The 20,929-nt window shown below is 34.9% G+C and overlaps 1 protein-coding gene and 1 long non-coding RNA gene across 8 annotated transcripts in view; one reads left to right on the forward strand and one right to left on the reverse strand.

Moving 5' to 3' along the window:
* Positions 1-268: 268 nt before the first annotated feature.
* Positions 269-6,535, forward strand: LOC148210724 (uncharacterized). Its single transcript, XR_015791320.1, has 3 exons — positions 269-1,634; positions 1,754-1,902; positions 6,231-6,535. It is a non-coding gene; the product is annotated as an uncharacterized LOC148210724 (long non-coding RNA).
* A 4,891-nt stretch (positions 6,536-11,426) lies between these two features.
* The window catches only part of LOC111024666 (sterol 3-beta-glucosyltransferase UGT80A2), a 61,025-nt gene continuing 51,522 nt past the window's right edge, over positions 11,427-20,929 (reverse strand). For 3 of the 7 annotated variants that reach the window (XM_088124705.1, XM_022302410.2, XM_022302408.2), the window contains 10 exons: positions 18,820-18,883; positions 17,344-17,401; positions 17,090-17,208; positions 16,304-16,422; positions 15,018-15,148; positions 14,298-14,400; positions 14,096-14,172; positions 13,553-13,600; positions 12,515-12,664; positions 11,427-11,789 (listed from right to left, as the gene is read on the reverse strand). In XM_088124705.1, the coding sequence (XP_087980831.1) occupies positions 11,610-11,789; positions 12,515-12,664; positions 13,553-13,600; positions 14,096-14,172; positions 14,298-14,400; positions 15,018-15,148; positions 16,304-16,422; positions 17,090-17,208; positions 17,344-17,401; positions 18,820-18,883 (1,049 nt within the window). In that variant the 3' untranslated portion in view covers positions 11,427-11,609. Of the gene's footprint in view, positions 11,790-12,514; positions 12,665-13,552; positions 13,601-14,095; positions 14,173-14,297; positions 14,401-15,017; positions 15,149-15,908; positions 16,178-16,303; positions 16,423-17,089; positions 17,268-17,343; positions 17,402-18,819; positions 18,884-20,929 lie in introns of those variants that run through there. The other 4 variants (XM_022302409.2, XM_022302411.2, XR_015791190.1 and 1 more) reach the window with 4 other exon arrangements.

Below are 20,929 nucleotides of genomic sequence, written 5' to 3' on the forward strand. Positions count from 1 at the left end.
TGTTATACATCTATTATACATTTGATGTACCTCTAATTTATGATATACTAAATATATTTATGACTAATATACCTATGTATATCTTATATACATCCGACGTATCTCTAATGAACATTTGATGCATCATATGTGCATATTATATATCTAATAAACATTTGATGTACCTCGAATTTATGATATATTAAATATATTTGTAACTGATATACTAAATATAAGATATATCAAATGTTTATTTTCAGTAGTATATCAATTGTTTAAATTGTAGTTTATCACTACGATTTGTTGATTCATATAGTAAAATATTATCAAGAATTTTGATTGCTACATCACTACTCTTTAATCTATATTATTATTAATTAGATTCTAAATATAAGGGATATCAGATGTTTAAATTTATAAAATATATTTGATTTTTAACTTTTTTTTACGTCGATGATCCATATCAATCTTTATGCAATAACTTTCAATTTCATTTTATTTGTTTGTACCATTTTTTCATATGAAAAATGAGTGGATATATTAGTATTATATCAATACATAGATAGCGTAGTTATATCAGTAGATATCATGGTTATATCAAAGATATATCAGTGGTAAAGTAGAGGCATGTTAAGTATATATCACATATATATCAATGTTCAGTAAATCATATAATCATATAAGAAGTTATATGAGTAGATATCATAGTTATATCAGTGGTATGTCATTTGCATATCAGTAGTAAATTATAGGCATATCAAGTATATATGACATATATATGTGTTATATTAGTGTGGTAAATCAAGGGTGAATCGTATAATCATATCATAACTTATATTAGTAGAAATCATAGTTATATCATATGTATGTAAGTGGTAAACCATATTACAAGTTATATTAATAGGTATCATAGTTATATCAAAAGTAGTATATCAATTGTCGGTCTTATATCAGTGGTATATTAGAGGCATATTAATCATATATCACACATATATCAATGGTAAATCAATAAATAGTAAATAATGTAATTATATAAGTTTTTTTTTATATAGAGAAGTAAGCTTTATTAATGGGAAACAGCCACTGGGGCTACAGAAGAATGAAACTCCCCCTCAGCAACACGCAAAAGCAAAGGGGGAAAGCTTTGCTTCCATTCAATGGAGCTACTAACGTGAAGACCATGCTTGGCAAGAAGATCTGCTGCCCGATTCGCCTCCCGTGAAACATGCATGAAAGAATAGACTTCAAAATTGAGAGAAGCCGAGTAAATGTCGTGAAGGACAACTTTCTCAAGGCCAAGAGTATCCAGATCTCCATTTATTAAAGAGATTGAAATGCAAGAATTTGATTCCACTGAGAGGCTGGAACAACCAATTGAGATCGCAAAGAGAACACCTTCTCTAATAGCCATGAGTTATGTGATTAGGGAATTGTGGGGAGAATGGTGAAATTGGCACCCAGCCGCAGAAATTGAACCCGACGAATCCCTCAGAAGGTAGTCCAAACCGGTGGATTGATTAGCGACACCACAAGTTGCGTCGGTATTAAGCTTTAGACCACCCGTCGGAGGGACCCACGGGGACGCCACCAGTGGTCGCGGTTCAAAGAGAAGCCTCGGGAGATCATTGGCATCGCGAAAAGAAGACCAATAAGAGGTAATCCACTCTCACTTAGCTTGAATATCTGAAATGGGTCTCTGGTTGTTGTAACAATTGCGGTCATTCTATAAAACCCAGCAAGTGATTGCTCCAATTTCTGTCTCTGATTTACTCAGAATAGTTTGCCAAGCTACCCAATGATCATTGAAGGAGATGTTGTGGTTCTGTGGGAGAGGAACAATTTGCCAAATTAGCCGGGCACAGGGACAGACAAGAAGAGCATGAGATGTGGATTCCACCTTAGATCTACAACAAGGACAGTAAGGTGAGACATCTAAACCCTTCTTCCTCAAATTATCCATGGTTGGGATGAAATTATGCACTGATTTCGATAGAAACATCTGGATTTTTGTTGGTATGCTGAGCTTCCAAATTGTCTGCCAAAATTTGGTTTTGATAGATGGGTTGCTAGTCTCCGCATTTATCTCTTGAGGTTGTAGAGCTCATATGCACTTTTAACACCAAAGAAATCCTTCTTGTCATAGTGACACAACCAATAATCAGGTAGATTGGTGGTACTCAGGGGATTCTTAGAATCAATTCAATATTGTCCAGACAAAAGAGAGTAGACAACTTTTGTAAATTCCAAATACCTGGGGGCTCAATGAGAGATGAAACCATGATTTCATCCATAGTGGGGTAAGGAGAAGAGGCTTAAAAGTCTGCTCTCTTGGGAGCCATGGGTCTTTAAAGGCATTCGTGGCCAATGATAATATTGTCACTGATAGATCTATTGCGCACGAATTCCGATTGAGCAGGCGCAATAATATTCTCAAGGACTCTTTTAAGATGATTAGCCAAGACTTTAGAGATAATCTTATACGAAAGGTTACATAAGCTGATAGGACGAAAGTCGGAGACTAACCTTGGGTTTTTAACCTTTGGGATAAGGGAAATAATGGTTGCATTCCAGGCCCGAAGACTGCCACCATTATTCAGAAGCCGAAGACAAGCATCCACTGTTTGAGGTCCAACAACATCCCAATATTTCTGAAAAAAAATGGCTGGAAATCCATCAGGACCCGGGGCCTTGGTTGGATACATCTATCGGATAGCCATCTCAATCTCCTCCTTCATAAATGGAGCAAGTAATCTAGAGTTCATCTCAGAAGTAACCTTGGCTGGTATAAATTGAAGCACATTCTCCATTTCTGCCAATGAAGGATTTGAAGAGGTGAAGATGTCTGTGAAATAGGAGGTGAATGCCAAGTCAATCTCATTACTGTCCTCTGTCCAAGACCCATCAGTCTTCGAGATTCCTTGTATTTTATTATTCTGTCTCCTCAAAGTGGCCTTTTTATGAAACCACTTGGTATTCCTATCTCCTGATTTAAGCCAAGTCTCTCGTGATCCTTGCTTCCAAAAAAGTTCTTCTTGCTCCAACAAGCCTGCCAAATCATTTTCCAGATCATGAATAAAGTTAAAATCAATGGGAAGAGGTTGTTTGTAAGGATGAACTTCTTCTTGATCTGCATAAAAAGGCCTTTAATAGTAGTAGCTCCCCAACCGACAAGTGCTTTAGAAGTAGCTTTTAAATTGGAGTTTAGGGAGTGCGTAGCATCCGAAGAAATCCAATGGGCAGCCTGCAAAAATTATTGATATATCAATTATATAAGAAGTTATATTAGTGGATATTATAGTATATCAATGATATATTAATGGTATATCAGTAGTAAATCAGACGTATATCAAGTATATATCAGATATATATAAGTAGTATATCAATAGTATATCAGTACTACGAGGGTAAATTTGACTTTTTATTATTTGGATCTCCGTTTTTTCCAAAAGTTTTGTTATATTTTCAAAACTAAAATGTAGATGCAAAATTTGTTATTTCTTTAAATTTTTTTTTGCCATATTTGTAATTGTCCCAAATATATACTGTATTTTCATTTCTATAATTATTTTAGAGATTTAATTATGTTATTAGAGTTTTGGCCCAAATTTATATAAATAGATTTAGGATAATTGTGGTGGGTAGCAAAAATATTTCATGTATTTAAAAAACAAGTCACCCGCTTTTCAAAATTTCAAATATAGCAAAATATTTTAATTTTAATTTTCAGAATCTTTATTATTTCAATTTTACCCTTATGATATTTTATATACATCTGATGTATATCTGTATTTGATATAAAAATACATCCAATCTATATCTGATTTACATTCAATGATATACATCAGAGATACATATTATATATATATATATATATATATATATATATATATATATATAAAATGTACCTCTAATTTATGATATTCTAAATATATTTGCTACTAAACATAAGGTATATGAAATATTTAATTTTTGTGGTATATATCAACTGTTTAAATTCTAGTTTACTAATGCAATATTCTAGTTTACTATTTATTCTATATTAATATTAATTAGATACTAAATATAAGAAATTTCAACTGTTTAAATTTATAAAGTGTATCAATTGTTCAAATTTATAAAGTATATCTGGTTTTTAACTTTTTTTTCTCGACGTACATGGTTCACATAAACCTTTTATACAATAACTTTATATTTAAAAAAAAAAACTTTTTGCACCATTGTTTTTGTATAAAAAAATAGTGGATATAATAATATTACATCAACATATAGGTATCATAATTATATTAATAGATATCATGGTTATATCAGAGGTATATAAATGGTAAATTAGAAGCATATTAACTATATATCAAATATATATCAGTATTATATTAGTGGTAAATAAATCATATAATCATATATAAGAAGTTATATTAGTGGTATATATTTTGTATATCAATAGTAAATTAGAGACATATCAAGTATATATCACAGATATACAAGTGTTGTGTCATCAATGGTTATCATAGGTATATAAGTGGTAATCCATTCAAAAGTTCAGTAGATATAATAGTTATATCAGAAGTAAATGAATTCTATATCATTATTATATCAGTGGTATATCATAGATATATATCAATAGCTAGATATATTAAAGATATATTACAGATGTATATTAGATATATTACAAGAAGTTGCAATTTTAAAATAGTGTTATATTTGAAAAAATTATAAATGTAGTTGTTATTTTACTTATTTTAATAAATATTTTTGTCATATTTGCAACTGTCCTTACTTGGATTTATATAGGTCAAATCTTAAAGAATATGGTAGGAGAAAAAATTATCTACAACTCTCTCCTCTCCTAGTAGCCTCTCTCCCAATAAACTAATAGTCGACAAGATTAGTGGAGTCTGATCAAAACCATTTGCCTTTATGATTCGAAAGGGCATGGGATTCGATCCCAACTATTTTTTCGAAAACATTTTTTTAATTAAATTTATGCCATCAAGATTTGGTAATATCAATTTTTAGCACGTGCTTCCGCTATGTCTAGCAACTAAATCCACTCCAGCTTCCGACAATAGTATTGATTATGCTCATTAATAAAGTCTTAATAATTTTTAAAAAAATTTCGATTTCTAAAATTTGCAAAGATTTTTGTAATACACCTAAGAGTTATGAAAATTTATACCTTTTGTTCATATAGAATTTTTATATATTTATGAATTTTAAGAAAAACCACGAAGATAATCCTACTCGTTTTCAATTTTCAATTTTTATTTTTTTCTAAAATGATATTTATCATATTCAAAATTATTTTTAATTCTAGAAAGCATTGTAATTTAATTTATATTTTCATATTTTCATTTTAATTTTTGAATACATGAAATTTTTGTACATTTATAGATAGATTACATGCTACTCAATTTTTAATTAATATCATCATTTTGACTTCCTAAAAAAAGTAGTTAACTTAAAAATAAATTAGTTTTTTTAATGCCATCTAAAAAATTGGGAACTAAACTAAAAATATGTCAAAAATGAGAAAAATCTCATATACAATAACTAATTTGTTGTTGGAAAATTAATAACCCTAAATAATTTCACCTTCCATAGGATTATCCAAACACACACCACAATATCACACAACAAAATTATATTGGTTCACCAACTAAGAACTACGTGAACTCTTCCACTTAGATGTGGGTAATTCACTAATATTGTCAAGAATTGGATTACAATAAACTCTTCCAAAAAATATCTCTAGAGGTCCCAACAAAAGCCCTAGCTTTTAAGTAATCTAACACAATTACTGTAGGAATTGAGAAAGCTCACAATATGATCAAAATACAATTACCCCAATAAAGACGATCTTGATTTGCCCAAGCCCCTGCCCCCGAGCCGCCGCCTCAAAATGCTGCCAAAATCTCCCAAAATTGGCTGCTACTACAAACCCCTTTTGTTCCACGGCTAGACACATATATATATATATCAAAAAATAGGAGAATTTACAATATGTGTCCATATTTATCATCCAGTTTTGAAAAATGGCTAAATGATATTTGATAACGAAAAATGTCCATTCATATTTTTCTAATTATTTTGCAGGTTTGATTTTGACATTTCTACCATTTTTATTTAATTATGATTTTTAAAATCAAATATCCTAACTTCCATCATTTTTCCTAAATTCTATCCCTCCTTAATTCTAGTTTTTTTTTTTTCCAACCACTATTCTTTCATATATACGTGGGCACAAAACTCACCAGAGACATCACACTAAAGAAGATCATGGATGGAGACGATCAGAGCCGGGGAGAGGGGAGAAAGGGAGACAGTAGAAATCCAGCAAGGAAGAAAGAAGATCTTATTAGGCGATGGAACAGCGGTGGCGCAATGCGGTGAGTGATAGAGCTTGTTGCAAGTGGGGCGGACGGGTAGCGGAAGTGAAAGGGCCTATATGTTGAGTTTATACAGATAGATTGTGTAGATAGAGTGTTTTTTATATATTTTTTTTGTATTAATTGTTCACAAAAATACGCCTTATTTCTTTCACCTCATTTATCGTATTTGTTCCTCCTTTGTTCCTCTGTTCGTCGTATTTGTTATTTGTTCCTCTGTTTGTCGTATTTGTTATTTGTTTCACTGTTCATCGTATTTGTTATTTGTTCCACTGTTCGTCGTATTTGTTATTTGTTTCTTTTGTTCGTCGTATTTGTTATTTGTTATTGGGAAAATATTTGAGTTAGGTAAGATTTTGAAAATATTTGAATTATCCTTTCTACAAAGGTGGTAGAGAAAAATATAGGTAGGATTCTCCTATAAAAAGGGAAAATAATATATTTATTATTTTAAAATCATTTTAGGGAGGGTAATTTCGTAACTAAAAAATTAATGAGATTTTCCTATTTTTACGTTGACCATTATTGAAAACTTAAATTGTTTGACCATCTTTTTAAATTGCCTATTTTAAATGGCTATATCTGTTGTTATCCCAAAAAATAGGGCAACATTAAATTGGGCTCTTGGCCCATTAATTTGTTTTCACTCCTTTTTTTTTCTTTTTTCAACTTTTGTATCAAATTTCCAATAATCTCCCACCTGGAGACAAGTGTCTCCTCATCTTGACAATTATGTCAAGGCTCAGTTCTAACTGCTCTGTCAACGAATTGATCCAAACTGCTCGACCCTCCCAAGCTCTGTCTGATGCTACCTCGAGATTAGGCAGCTCTATGGGGTCTTGTCCCCCAGATTTAGAGACATAGCCACGTACTCCCACTTGATCTAAATGGTTCCTGCTGCTTCTTTCTTCGATCGAACCCACTGGGTCTCTGAAACAATATTTTCTCTCTGCATTATTAGGCTTAGCATTCCCACTCAAGCATGTTGCCACGATAGAAACATAGCTCGTACCCTTCGATGCACTAATTCGCCTACGCGACTTTATCAGCTCGTCTGAACGTTTAATAGCTAAGATATGAACTCGATGGCCTATCAAATTACCATTTCTCTTTTCTGTACTTCCTAGCTGTTTAACTTAAGTTGATGGCAGATTCTTCAGATCTTTTTTGGTCATCAATGTTGCTGGTCCTCTAAGATCTCGCCCTGAACCATATGCAACTACTCCATGCATTCTCTGTCTTAGTGAACCCTTGGCAACCCCAAACTCTGACACATAAACAGAAGATCTTTTATGGCCTGTCGCCACTACCCTGGATTCCCTCTTGAGCTTCCAGTAGCTCTCAACAAACTCACTGTTGTAGTCATCATCATCTAGCTTCCATGCGGATAACAAATTCAATATGAAGCTAGGAATATACCAGACGTCTCGCAATACCAACTCAACCCCTTCACATGACTTCAAACAAACATCTCAAATTCCTCTACCTTGGAGACACTCTCATTCCCCATCATCACTAAGCCATAAACACATGCAGTAAAATATGAGAACCAATGTCTGTCTGAAGTAACGCTACAGTGTCCACTACCCACTCCGATGGATGGTCTATAGATGTGTTCCTCTCAATGCAAGCTAGAAACTCTTCAATTTGTTCTTCTTCTGTTATAACATTTGTAGTGTTGTTCCCCTTCTTAAACTCTTATTTGAACTTCTTGCAAAAATGTTTAACGTGTCCCTTCTTATGGTAGTAATAACACTCCACTTCGCTGGAACTCCCACTAGCCATGTTATTTGTCTGCTGCTACTTCCCTGTGTAATTCATCTTGGCCTTCCCCTCGTTCTGAACTACCATAGCTGATTCGACCTAATTTTTTGCCCCTGAAGTAGATGTAGACATTTTCTCCAATTTTCTTCGGGTTTTATCAGATAAGGGAACATCACAAATAGCTGCAAATTTCATACTATTATCCCCCAACGGATTCGACACCGCGTTCTTCATCGTCTCCCAACTGTCAGACAAAGATGTCAGCAGCCTCATAGCCTTCACCTCCTCATTAATCTTGATATTAATCCCTTCCAGTTTGTTCAATATGTCGGTGAACTCATTAATATGGGAATTCACTGAGGTTCTCTCCTCCATGTTGATATTGAAATACTTGTTCTAGAGAAGTATTTTGGTGTTGGCAGAAGGTTTCTCATACCTGTCTTGCAAGACCTGCATCAGTTCTTTAGCTGTCGTTTCTTTCGCCATGACGCTAGATACACCCATCGATAAAGACATCCTGAAGTTTGCAATGACCTACTCATCCATCTCTTTTCAATCCTTGTCAGTCATCTCCATTGGCCTTTCCCCCAAAGTTTTATGTATCTTATTGCACGTAAAAAGATCCTTTACTTGCATCTTCCAAAAACTGAAATTCTCTCCGATGAACTTCAGAACCCCTTCACAGTAATGGTATGCATGATATTTGTCTCCCATGATACTACAACCTACGTTCTGATATCACTTGTTTGGAAATTAATGATCCTAACTAATTTCCTCTTCCATAGGAAGATCCAAACACACACCACAATGTGCAAATAAGGAAAAAACTGTAAAACACAAGAATACGTCACAATAAAATTATACTGGTTCACCAACTAAGGGCTACGTCACGTCTTCCACTCATATGTGGGTAATTCACTAATATTGTCAAGAATTTGATTACAATCAACTCTCCAAAAAAATATCCCCTAGAGGTCCCAACAAAATCCCCTAGGTTCTAGGCAATCTAACACAGTTACTTAGGTACAGGAATGAGAAAACTCAAGATATAATTATCCCAATAAAGGCAATCTTGATTTGCCCAAGCCTCTGCCAAATACCCCGAGCCACCGCCTAAAAAATGCAGCCAAAATCTCCCAAAATTGGCTGCTGCTACAAACCCGTTTTCTTCCACGGTTAGACTCATATATATATGTCAAAAAATAAGGCAACATTAAATTGGGGTTTTCGCCATTAATTTGTTTTCACTCCCCTTTTTTCTTTTGTATCCAATTCCCAACATTTGTGAAATTGAAAATATGTTTTGCAACTAGTATAAAAACAAAAGTCAAGCTGGCAATAAAAAAGATATCTAGCAAAATCACAATAGAGTTACAATGCAACAAAATCACACCAAAACATAAAATTCCCTCTCCTATACAACAAAATTTGCAAAATGAATCCCTTCCTATTCAACATTAAATTACAATATGCATTTAGCAATTTGAAAGGAAAGTAAAAAAAAAAAAAAAATTAATAAAAAAATAGTAAAGGAAATTTCAAACCTTAAGTTGGAAGGAAATTTTGTAAACTAGAAATTAAGGAGAGAAGTGATAATGCACCAATTCGAGAAAAGAAAAAAAATCCGTTAAAAAGAAATCTAGAGAGTTGAGGAAATATGGTAAATCTTTGGAGGGAACTTTTCTATATGAAATACTAGGAATGAATTTCTTCCAAATTTTCTTCAACTTTTCCCCCAGAAGAGTGAAGATTGTCTCTATAGACTAACACGATACCTTTAACATGTTTTGTCCTCCCTCGTATGTTTCTTAGTAAATCAATTAGGATGTCACTCAACCGAAAATTGCTCCAAGCCAAGCTTAACTTTGAAATTCTTATGATTGAACTGTCGAACACTACAAGAATTTTCTTTTTATTTGACGTAACTTTGGGTGACGAATTGCAATTGCGTCACCCAAAGCTATGTGGCAACGAAATTGCAATTCGTCGTCAAAAAGTTTCATCTAATTCGAGATATTTTAGACAAAATATTGGTTCAACAGGGTACTTTGATTTTCGTCAGCAAAAGTACCCTATGACAACCAAAATAAAGTTGTCACCAAAAATTTAGAATGATATAGGATTTTCTTTATTCAAAACTTTGCCATAGGATACTTTTGGTGTCCATATGTAAGTTTCGTCGCTAAAAGTTTTGAGAAAAAAGTGAGAATTTCATCGCCAATTTTTTTTTAATGAAAATTAAGATGATAAATTAGGGGTTTCACGACAGAATTTTATTTCATTGCCATAGGACCTAACCCTCTCCATTTCCCTTTCATTTCTGCATTTTTTTCTCTCCCCTCCACCTCCCTTTGCTGCCACTGCTCCCTCTCCCTTTGAAGTCTTGTAGAGAGTTAAGAAAATGAATTTTAATGATTCTACAAAGGATTTTTATTTTCTGTTAGTAGGTGTTGAAATATTGTAGCTTTAGTTGGATCTTTGACTAGTATATGTCTGGTATTTTTTTAAATTTTCATGTCTTTAATTTTGTTTATTTAATGATTTTAGTTCGCTGCATTTTGCTAATGTTGGTTCAATATTAGCTGGCCGTTGACTCCTTTGATTCCCCTCCATTTTGTTGGAAATTATTTATCTCGCTTCTAAATTTTGTATTCTTGCTCGGGACAAAATATGTCATGAGAAGTTTCTCTACTAAATCATCCCATGATGTGATGGAAATTGCAGGGAGTGAATTTAACCATGCTCTAACTCCAACCCTCAAAGAGTAAGGAAATAATTTCAACCATAATACTTCTCGCATTACTCCTTGTAGCTTGAAGGAATCGCTCACTTCCAAGAAGCACCTTAAATGTAAGTGAGAATCAATTATAGTACCATTAGTTTTCTATTTTAGACTTTCTAATCCATTATTACATATGAGATATGGTAAATGCAAATGGATATTACGACTAATTTTTATTAATGACAATCTTGAATAGTACATTTACATGAATCAACCAAGTAAATCAGTAGTCCAAAAGTTAGAAGTAAATTTCTTTTTTTTTTTTTTCAAATGACAAATATTCATTTGCCTTTTTTTTTTCAAATCATAAATATTCATTTACATCATCAAAGAGACCTTTCTCATTCTTTAAGTAGATGATATCTTACTCACTGAAAATGATATAAGATTTTAGGTGAAAAGACACTATAATATAAAAATTTAAATAGATATCATATTCTTGTCCCAAATACCTTATAGATAGTAACAAAATTAATATTTTAAAATCCACTAAAAAGTAAAAAAGCAAAGAATCTAAATTACCAAAAAATTAGATATCTTCCATGTGAATTATATTTATTGTTCATACGCCAAGTCTATTACACTACACTAGAAAAAAGGGAAAAAAAAAAGAAAGGAAGAAAATATGCTCAAACCATGAGGTTGTAAATGAAACTCAGGCTGTAACAATAAAAGAAAAGAAGAAAGAAGAAAGATGAAGTTTAGTTCTCTTTAGACAAATGGAGGAGTCGTCTAACAGAGAAGCCACGTTTAGAAAGTGAGAAACCAGTTTTAGCCAGCGTTTTACTTTGATGAAAATGCTTATGGAAAGCATTCACTGCACCTCCTACACCATCCTCACTTTCCATGGCCTTGGCAAGTTCCACAGCCCTCTCTTTTACCTGCAAACAGCCCATCACCATTTTTCTCAAATGCAAAATTACAAGTGTAGCCTCTATAGTTTGAGTTTAGTTTCGGTTTCATCTAGATGGTTTTAAAAGTTTCAACTTGGTCTCTATGTATGATTTTAAAAGAATCAATTTAGTCTTTGTAGTTGGGTTCTAAATCACTATTTACACACACCAAAACTCACTAGTTTTCTTCTATTTTTACTCAATGTTAACCTAAGAACAATCAGCTAACACACCAGCTCATCATCACATATTCTTGTAATGACACATACAATTTGTGAGATTTGACAAAACGGTAGACTAAAAAATTTGAATTTTTAAAGCGATAGGGCCTGCATTGAAACTAAACTCAAACTATAAGAATCAAATTGAAACTTTTAAAACTATAGATATCAAATTGAAACTATGGCAATGAGGACGAAATTTGTAGTTTACCCATAAAAAACGTACGGCCATTAGGAATACTGCAAAGAAATATGCATATCTAAACATATTTATGATATATGTATGATGAGATCAATAAATATATGTACCCTACACCTTACCTTTTTTTATTCCTATTATTTTCTGTTTTGAATTCATGGTTGCATATTTAATGAATGATAATATTTAATTGATAAGAGACTCTTGCACATAAGATCAGACAATTTTAAAAATAATTGACGGCAATTATAGTTTCAGAAGTCACCAAAAGTTCATAGAAGTACTTAAAATACCTTGGGATCTAGCATAAAGTTTATGGCATCAATCAAATTTTCAAGTGAAAATTGAGCAATCGGAATAGGTGGGGGTCCAAGTCCTCTTGCATGCACTCGCTCTCCCCAAAATAGTTGATCACCAAAGATCGGCACAATTGTTGTAGGACACTGAAGAAAACACAAACAAGGCTGAAATCTATTACCATACATAAATAACTGGGGAAATTCCATATATAACAACCTAGCTTAAAATAATAGTAAATCTAACCCAAGCTAAAAAATTGCAAATATGGCACAATTTTCGAAAAATCCATTATATATCTTGTTGAGAAAATGAATGTGATAAAATAAAATTGCGGAAGCAATAGTAAAATTCTCAATGTTTGATGAACAATGAGGAAATATGAAATATGAGAGAGTAGAATTCAATAGAAGGAAATCTCAACTTCTAATTGAAATGATACAAAATTGTGAATAAAAAAGTGAAAGTACAAATGTTGGTGATACAAACTACAAATGTTGGTGATACAAACTTCTCATGGAAGTTCACCCTTATATAGGTGTAGAATTCTTCGTCCTATCTAGTAACCAACACATAACTTAAACTAACATTAAAATGTAGAAACTTACCATTCATAAAAATGAAACTTAAAAAAGATAAAAAAAACAGAAAATTAAATCCAACAATTAAAGAAATAAACTCAAAGAAATGAAATTTAAACTTATGTTGAAAGAAAAAACTCATAACTCTAACATATCTCAACCCGGGCACATTTTATCACTGATGGACCCTATTAGTGATAGATTTCAAAAAACTCATAACTCTAACATATCTCAACCCGGGCACATTTTATCACTGATAGACCCTATTAGTGATAGACATTAATACACGTATGGTAGACGCATATCACTCATAAATATCTACCCTAAAAATTTGCCATATTTGCAATATCAGATTCCTTGTACCATATTTGCAAATATGGCAAAATTATTTACCACCCGTTACAATTCTCTTAAACGATTTACAAAAAGATCACTGTAATGGTAAGTATTTACCGCTGCTTTAAGTCCAGCTGAAGTTGTTCCTGCACCCCCGTGGTGTACCTGAACAGTTTTGGAGGGCACAATCATCAATCATCTAGTATTTTATATCTTATCATGCATGAAATCCTCTTTTTTAGCATTTTACAACTCAAATATGCATTCGTCTTTTGATACCCGTAACTAAACTTAAATAACAATTCATATATCATCCATCAAAAAGCATACATGTAAAAGCCTTGAAGAGCATTACATTCAATTAACCTAATTACGGTATGGCCATATAAATTGGTGCACGCAGCATATTATAGCCAATGGTTGTACAGCTATATTCAGTAATGAGACTTATTTTATTGTTGATATAAGAAACTATAATCTATTTTGCAGTAAGAAACATATTAATGTTAGACCACAATATTCTTAAATCATCAGATTCCTCCTTTTAATATATCCATAGATAGATGGAAAAGTTACAATTTCTAGATGAAGTCCTACTACCACAGCTTTGTTCCACAAAGTTGCAAAATTTAAAAATAAATAACACTTAAAATACTTTACCACAGCCATGCATCTCGGGAATAGCCAATCATGGGGACAATTATCCAGCACGTACACAAACTCTTTTGGCTCTGCCACTAGACAGAGAAATCCATATTGCTTCCATGAGTCAAGCATTCAGAGCCTCGTTATATATATTTTTTGTATTTCATAAATGAACCAGCAAAGGCGAAAACAAAAAGGATAGAAATATTAAACTAACAGCTTCCAAGACCACCCCAGCCCTTATTGATTATTCCTCTCCTTCCTGTTATTTCCAGAGCTTCAACTATAATCCGTGTCATTTCTTGAGGTTGTTCAACAGGCTGCATCAAACTCAAAATGAATAAAAATAGATGGATAATTTCATTTTGTCATAGTTTATTAGCACAAATTAAACTTAAACATTTTGATAGCCTAAAATGTCTAGGATGGTAGTGTTAGGACTGCGGTTGGGGTAGTTAGAAATATTATTAGGACAGTAAGGACATATTAGTAATTAGTGAGTTTGTTGGTTGGAGTTCAATTATAAGTAGAGTGAATGGGAGGGAAGGAATGTATGTATTCTGTTGTTTTAGGCTTGAGAGTAACTCGAATACTTGGAGAGTTCTTGCTCCTTATCATTTTTCCCTTCAATATAATTTCAGTTATTTGGTTTCTATTGCTAATAGGAACGTCAAAAGAAATGAGACAATACGTCCAAGATATTCAGAATTCTTATTCATTGTCAGTTCACTAATAGGATTTGAATCTAAAGTTGGAATTCTTCAATTTAGCTGTGGGCCTTTCAAGTCAATTTCTTATGTTTAACAACTACATCCTGAATTACATATAAAAGATTACTATATTTAGATATAAATTAAAATCTAACTATTTATAAATTGGAAGATCAAGTCAAGTTTAATGCAAGCATTGGAATGCAAAGATTAAAAATATAACTCACAAGGCTGCCAAATCCAATATAAATAGGCCTTTCACCCGCTTCCAACCATTCCACAAGAGAACTTGGCGGTTCATAATTGGAAGCAAGGTCAAGGAAACAAAATCCAACCACGTCAATTTTAGGGCCCCAATCTGAAACAAAGAGAAAAATTTGTCATCAAAGTAACGAGGAAGAGGAAGAGTGGGATCACCAAGTATCACTTGAAGTAGGTGAGATCCCAAGGAACTGAAAACGATAGCAGCAAGAATTTGTAAACAACTCATCCTGTGAAAGGGAGGAAAGAAAAGAAAAGAATATCAAACTTTTGAATACAACAATTACAATGGCCCCCTAAGAAATTTTAAGTTTAGAATTAACCTAAGCCTCGTAACTACAATGTGGTAGCAGAACAAGAATTTCAAACTTAAAAAATTCATCATCATGGTTCTTTGTACATATACATTCTTGGTAACACTTTAGCAGTCCATGTTTTGTGCTGCATCCATTAACTGAAAGCTTGAGCTCACAATGACAATGAAGATACAGGAAACGGAATAAAGCACTCAAGCTACAAAAAATCCTATACAACCTTAAAAGGGTTGTGGCAGGACCTATGTGCTTCTTAAACTTGGCATGCAAAGCAATAGTATAGAATAGAAACCAGAAGAAATAGTGTGTTTTAGTATTTAGCACTGTATTCAAAGCGAAAAAAGGGACCTAGGAAACTAAGTAATAGCCAGACTTAAGATAAAACAAAAACTACGAGGTGTAAAATCTGAAACCCTAAATAAATCTGAAACTAAGTTAATTTGACTGTTAGTTGACTAATGATAAAATAATGTGGCATGTTGAGGTGTAAAATTCTAAAAGAGGTCACAATTTTTATTAATTACATAATTTTTTTAGGATTACATGGTTTTTCATTTTCCTTTTCTTTCCTCTCTTTCCCTTTCTCTCTCCCTTCTCTTTCCCTTCTCCTTTACCCTTCTTCCTCTTCTTTTTCTCTGCGGGATGTTTGCTGTTTCACTTCTCCGTTTCAATAGCCATCCATGTTGTTTGTCCCAATGCCATTGAAACAAAACTAGAACAGATCCAGAATGAATCTTCCATGAGCGGGTGATAGAGGGTACAGGAATGAATGATCCCATAGCCGCACCAAGGTAGCAGGGAAGTGTTTGAGGCTGAAAAATCGGATTTAAGCCATATTTTTATTCAATCAAGGAAAAAAAAATTTCTTGACCTTTTTAAAAAGAAATTATTCTTCTAAATAAAGATGCAGAGAAATTAAGGAAGGGAGAGGAACTAACTCCAGTATAGTGCCAAGCATTGGCAATCAGGAAAATAACACTTGAAATGGTGAACCGACTCATCAAACCATAGAACCCGTTGCTTTTGTTGTAGAATATTTTGCCAGCAGGGATCGCTACTGGAACGGGGATTAGCCATGATCGGTCAGCAGCGAACATCCATTGGAGGAGAAGAAGAGGAAGAAGAAAGGGAGGGGAGGGGAGAGAGAATGGAAAAGGGAAGAGGAAAAAAAAAAAGAAATGCCATGTAAACCATAAAATAATAAAGATTAGTAAAAATTGCCACTGACACCTTAACATACGATGTCATCTTCTTATTAGTCAAAGCCAAACTAACTGAAGAACATTTTAGAACTATTTTCCTGACATCAAGAACTATTTTCCTGACATCAAGGATTGAAACTTCAAGGACCAAATAAAAACCAAACTCAAACCTCAAAGACCAAAAGTGTAGTTTGTTCATCAATATATTAAAAAAATTTGGAAATGTAATATTCAAAATCATCCTTTACAGAATCATAAGAAAATTTACGATATTGGCTATCCAGATAAACAGGTTTACCTGACTATGTGCATGCATAAACGCAGATGATGAAAAAGCAGAATTGGTAAGAATAACAGCAAGAAAATAACAAAGGATCATGCATGTGAAATTGAATCGCCTACCATGATAGTGCTGGTGTAATAGAGAGTATAGTAACAGTAATATTGTCTTTCCATTATGCTATACCCATCTTACAAACTATATTCTTTAAAAAATCTACAGTAGGAGAATGAAAGTTTCACCTTTTGGTTTGGGAAGAAGATGAGGACTCCATATATACCCATAAGGCAAATCCGGTGGAGTGCTGTAATGTCCACTGAGATAGGATATTCGTCTCAGTTTCAGCTTCTTCCTCCTGAAGCTATTTATAATGTCACGAATTCCAAGCCAAATTAAAGTATCAACTACGTTATACGACAACTGCCAAAAAGAAATATTTACATGTATTAAAAGAAATAAAGGGCCTGACAAGTGAGAACTATTAGTACTAACTCACCCTATATCCTATTGGATGCTTGACATGAGCTAGAGGATGAGGGAAATCACTGGTGGGCCTGAAAAAATAGTGCTGATAGTTACAGGATAATCCGATGGAACACATGTGCTTTTCAAATTACATATATTAGTTAATAGTACATCATAACTTCGTTCTTTGGCTTAGACACAATCATGCAAATGAAAAACATAGATAACCCTTGTTACTTTCAGGGGGGAGGGAGGGAGGATATCTAGGGAGGGCACTGTAATTAGTGAAGCTTTATGGAGGAAGGTCATCTCTAGCATTTATGGAGTTAATCCTCATGGGTGGTTGCCTAGAGATCCTAAAGGTAAATCGAGAGGTAGACCTTGGTTCAACATTGCTAAAACTTCGTCTTTCTTTATTAATCAGCTGGCCTTCAAACTAGAGAAAGGTAGCAGAATCAGATTTTGGCTTGATAAATGGAATGGAGAGGCAGCTTTAGCAGAAGATTTCCCAGACTTGTATGCCATTTCCCTTAAAAAAGAAGCTGTGGTGGCAGACTGTTGGTGTAATGTGTATAAAACATGGGATCTAGGCTTCCGAAGAGTCTTATTTGATAGAGAATTGGAAAGTTGGATGAGAATGGTTCAACACTTGGAGGTGTTCGTGTTAGAAGAAGAGTCAGATGCCGTTGTCTAGCCGCTGGAACAGAATGGTCGTTTCACCACGAAATCAGCCTACATGAAATTAAGGGAAACTCCTCCCAAATTAAAGTCCCCCCTATAACTTTCATTTGGAAGGACCCTATCCCGAAAAAAGTAAAGGTTTTCTTATGGTTTTTGTCTCCATCAGTTTGCTGCCTTTGCTGGAAAGGGGCAGAGACATTGGATCATTTGTTTCTTCACTGCCCCTTTGTTTTAAAAGGATGGCAGTTTCTATTTCAATGTTTTGGCATCCAATTATGTATGACTAAAGACGTGGAGAGCTGGTTATTAGAATGTTTTCAAGGGTGGCATTTCAATGGAAAGGCTAGAGTTTTGTGGAGATGCGCTTTCAGAGCTTTTCTTTGGAATGTTTGGATGGAAAGGAATCGCTCCTTCGAAGATAAAGCTAAGTCTTGGGATTCTTTTTGTAATAGTGTGCAGGTTTTAGCTTCTCGGAAATGTATAAGAAATACGAAATTTTTTTGTAATTACAGCCTCTCTCTAATTTTACAAAATTGGAGAGTTTTTTTTGTGATTAGCTTCCTTTTTGGAAGGGGCTGTCTTGGCCCCTGTCCTTAGGCTATTCTTGTTCTTTTGTTCCTTCTAATGAAGTGTTTCTTATTAAAAAAAAAAAGTTCATTTTTTCCTTCTTAAGATTTAATCAAATGGAAAATGCTAAATAGGCAATCAAACATTAATCGAGAATTATCTATGGCTATATCAATAATGTCATTGTAAGATTCATTTTTTAACAATATGCATCGATTGTTTTAGGTACTAGATTTTTTTATCACCAAACAAGACTTACGTCCATGGCATTGTGAAAAATATATGAAGTGGTAATCTCAACGCCTCAGCCACTTGAGTATGACCTGAAAAATCAGTCGAGCAATTTGTTAGGCCTCCAATTGTAAAAACATATAGTAGGAAGGGTAAAGAAGTCTTTTTAGGAGAGGAGGGTCATAACCGCCGAGAGAGAAGGAGGGGGGACCAGCTACATGTAGGAAAGAGGGAAGTTCTGCCTATAATGGGAAGGGAATGTAGGCTAAGGGGGGTATTCTAGCATTTTGTGTGGGTTAGCTTTTGGGCTGTTAGGGAGCGATTCCCCACCCTCTCAGATTGGTGGGTCTTTTGTTGCCTTAGGGCTGTTCTTGTTCTTTTTGTATCACCTTCGGCCTTCGGGTTATCTTTTGGAAGTAAATGCGAGTAGTGAGGAGTTGATACCTCACAAATTGGTATCAGAGCGTGTCGAAACTGGGCGATCAAAAGAGAGAATGACGGTAAAGGAGCTCGAAACCAGGTGTGAGGCAGTGGAGAAGGAAGTAGCAGAAGTGAAGGTGGAAATCAGAAGTGAAGGTGGAAATCACATTGTTACATCAAAAATTTGATGAACAGAAGAAGTTGAGTGAATGTATTCATGCGACGCTGAAGGCGTTCATGGCTCAGGTCATCGGGGGTAAGTCGCAATCCGTGTCGATGGTAACGGGGGACACGTCGGTGACAAAGGGGAAGGCGATTGAGGATGAAGTCTTAGGACAAGAGAATGGTAATCAGAATACACGAAATCGTTTCAAAAAGGTTGAGATGCCGGTTTTTGCAGGTCTGGAGCTGGAGGCGTGGATTTTTTGAGCAGAGCGATATTATGAAATCCAGAAGTTGTCTGAAGATGAGAAGATCATCGTAGCTATCATCAGTTTTGATGGTATAGCTTTGGCTTGGTATCGGTATACTGATAACAGAGAGAAGTTCCGTGACTGGAACGACCTCAAAGGGCGACTACGTGATCAGTTCCATCCGGCAAGCGAAGGCAGACAATGCGCACGGTTATTATCGATCAAACAGGAGGTCAAGTTCATGGAGTACCGACAGACATTCGAAGCTCTAGCGGCGGCTCTCCCGCAACTTTCCGATGAGGTGCTAGAAAGCGCTTTCTTGAATGGGCTCGACCCAGTGATGCGCGCGGAAGTAAGGGCCCTAGAACCCAAAGGGTTGGATCAAGTAGTGCGAAAGGCCCAACTCATCGACGACATTAACACGGCAAGTCTGGAAGCCGCGGGACAAAACACCACGGAGAAGGCCCAAATTGGCCCAATGACGAGCAAAACAGTTTCCAAAACCCTAGAGGTAATACCTACTCGTATGGTAACTCTTTCAAGTAAGGTCCCATTAACGACGCAGGTAGCAGGAACATCGCCGTCAACAAAGAAGGAAGCTCCCTTCAAGAAGTTACGGAGGCTGAGTTTCAGAAGAGGAAGGAGCAGGGATTGTGCTTCCGCTGTGAGAAAAAGTACACGGTGGGCCATAAGTGTCGAAACAGAGAGCTCCGAGTCTTCGTAGTGCACGACGAAGAAATGTTTGAGGTGGAAGATGATAAGTTACCGGAGGAACAAAAGGAAGAAATCGAAGAAAAAGGGGGCAAGATCGTCGAATGTCACCTGAATATGATCGTAGGAATCTCCACACCGGAACGATCAAAGTAAAAGGGGCGATCCAAGGGCGAGAGGTGGTGGTGCTGATAGATTGTGGAGCCACCCACAATTTCATATCCTTACCTTTGGTGGACGAATTGAGTTTGACGAAGACAGAAACAGTGAGCTATGGGGTGATAATGGGATCTGGAACTGCGGTGAAGGGCAACGGTATCTGCAAGGGCATTGTATTATCCCTGCCAGAACTCACAATTAGAGAGGATTTTCTTCCCTTAGAGTTGGGGACTCTAGACATTGTTTTGGGAATGCAGTGGGAGGCCGACTGGCCGGCATTCACATTGAGATTCGATAGAGGAGGAAAACAGATTACCATTCGAGGCGATCCAACCTTGGCACGTTTGGAAGTATCGATGAAGAGATGGGCAAAAGGGTGGGAGGACCATGACCAGGGATATCTAGTAGAACTGCGAACCTTGAGCACATTAGAGG

Source organism: Momordica charantia, assembly GCF_013281855.1.
Source record: "Momordica charantia cultivar OHB3-1 chromosome 6 unlocalized genomic scaffold, Mcharantia_2.0 BLBB01000006.1, whole genome shotgun sequence".
Taxonomy (NCBI): domain Eukaryota; kingdom Viridiplantae; phylum Streptophyta; class Magnoliopsida; order Cucurbitales; family Cucurbitaceae; genus Momordica; species Momordica charantia.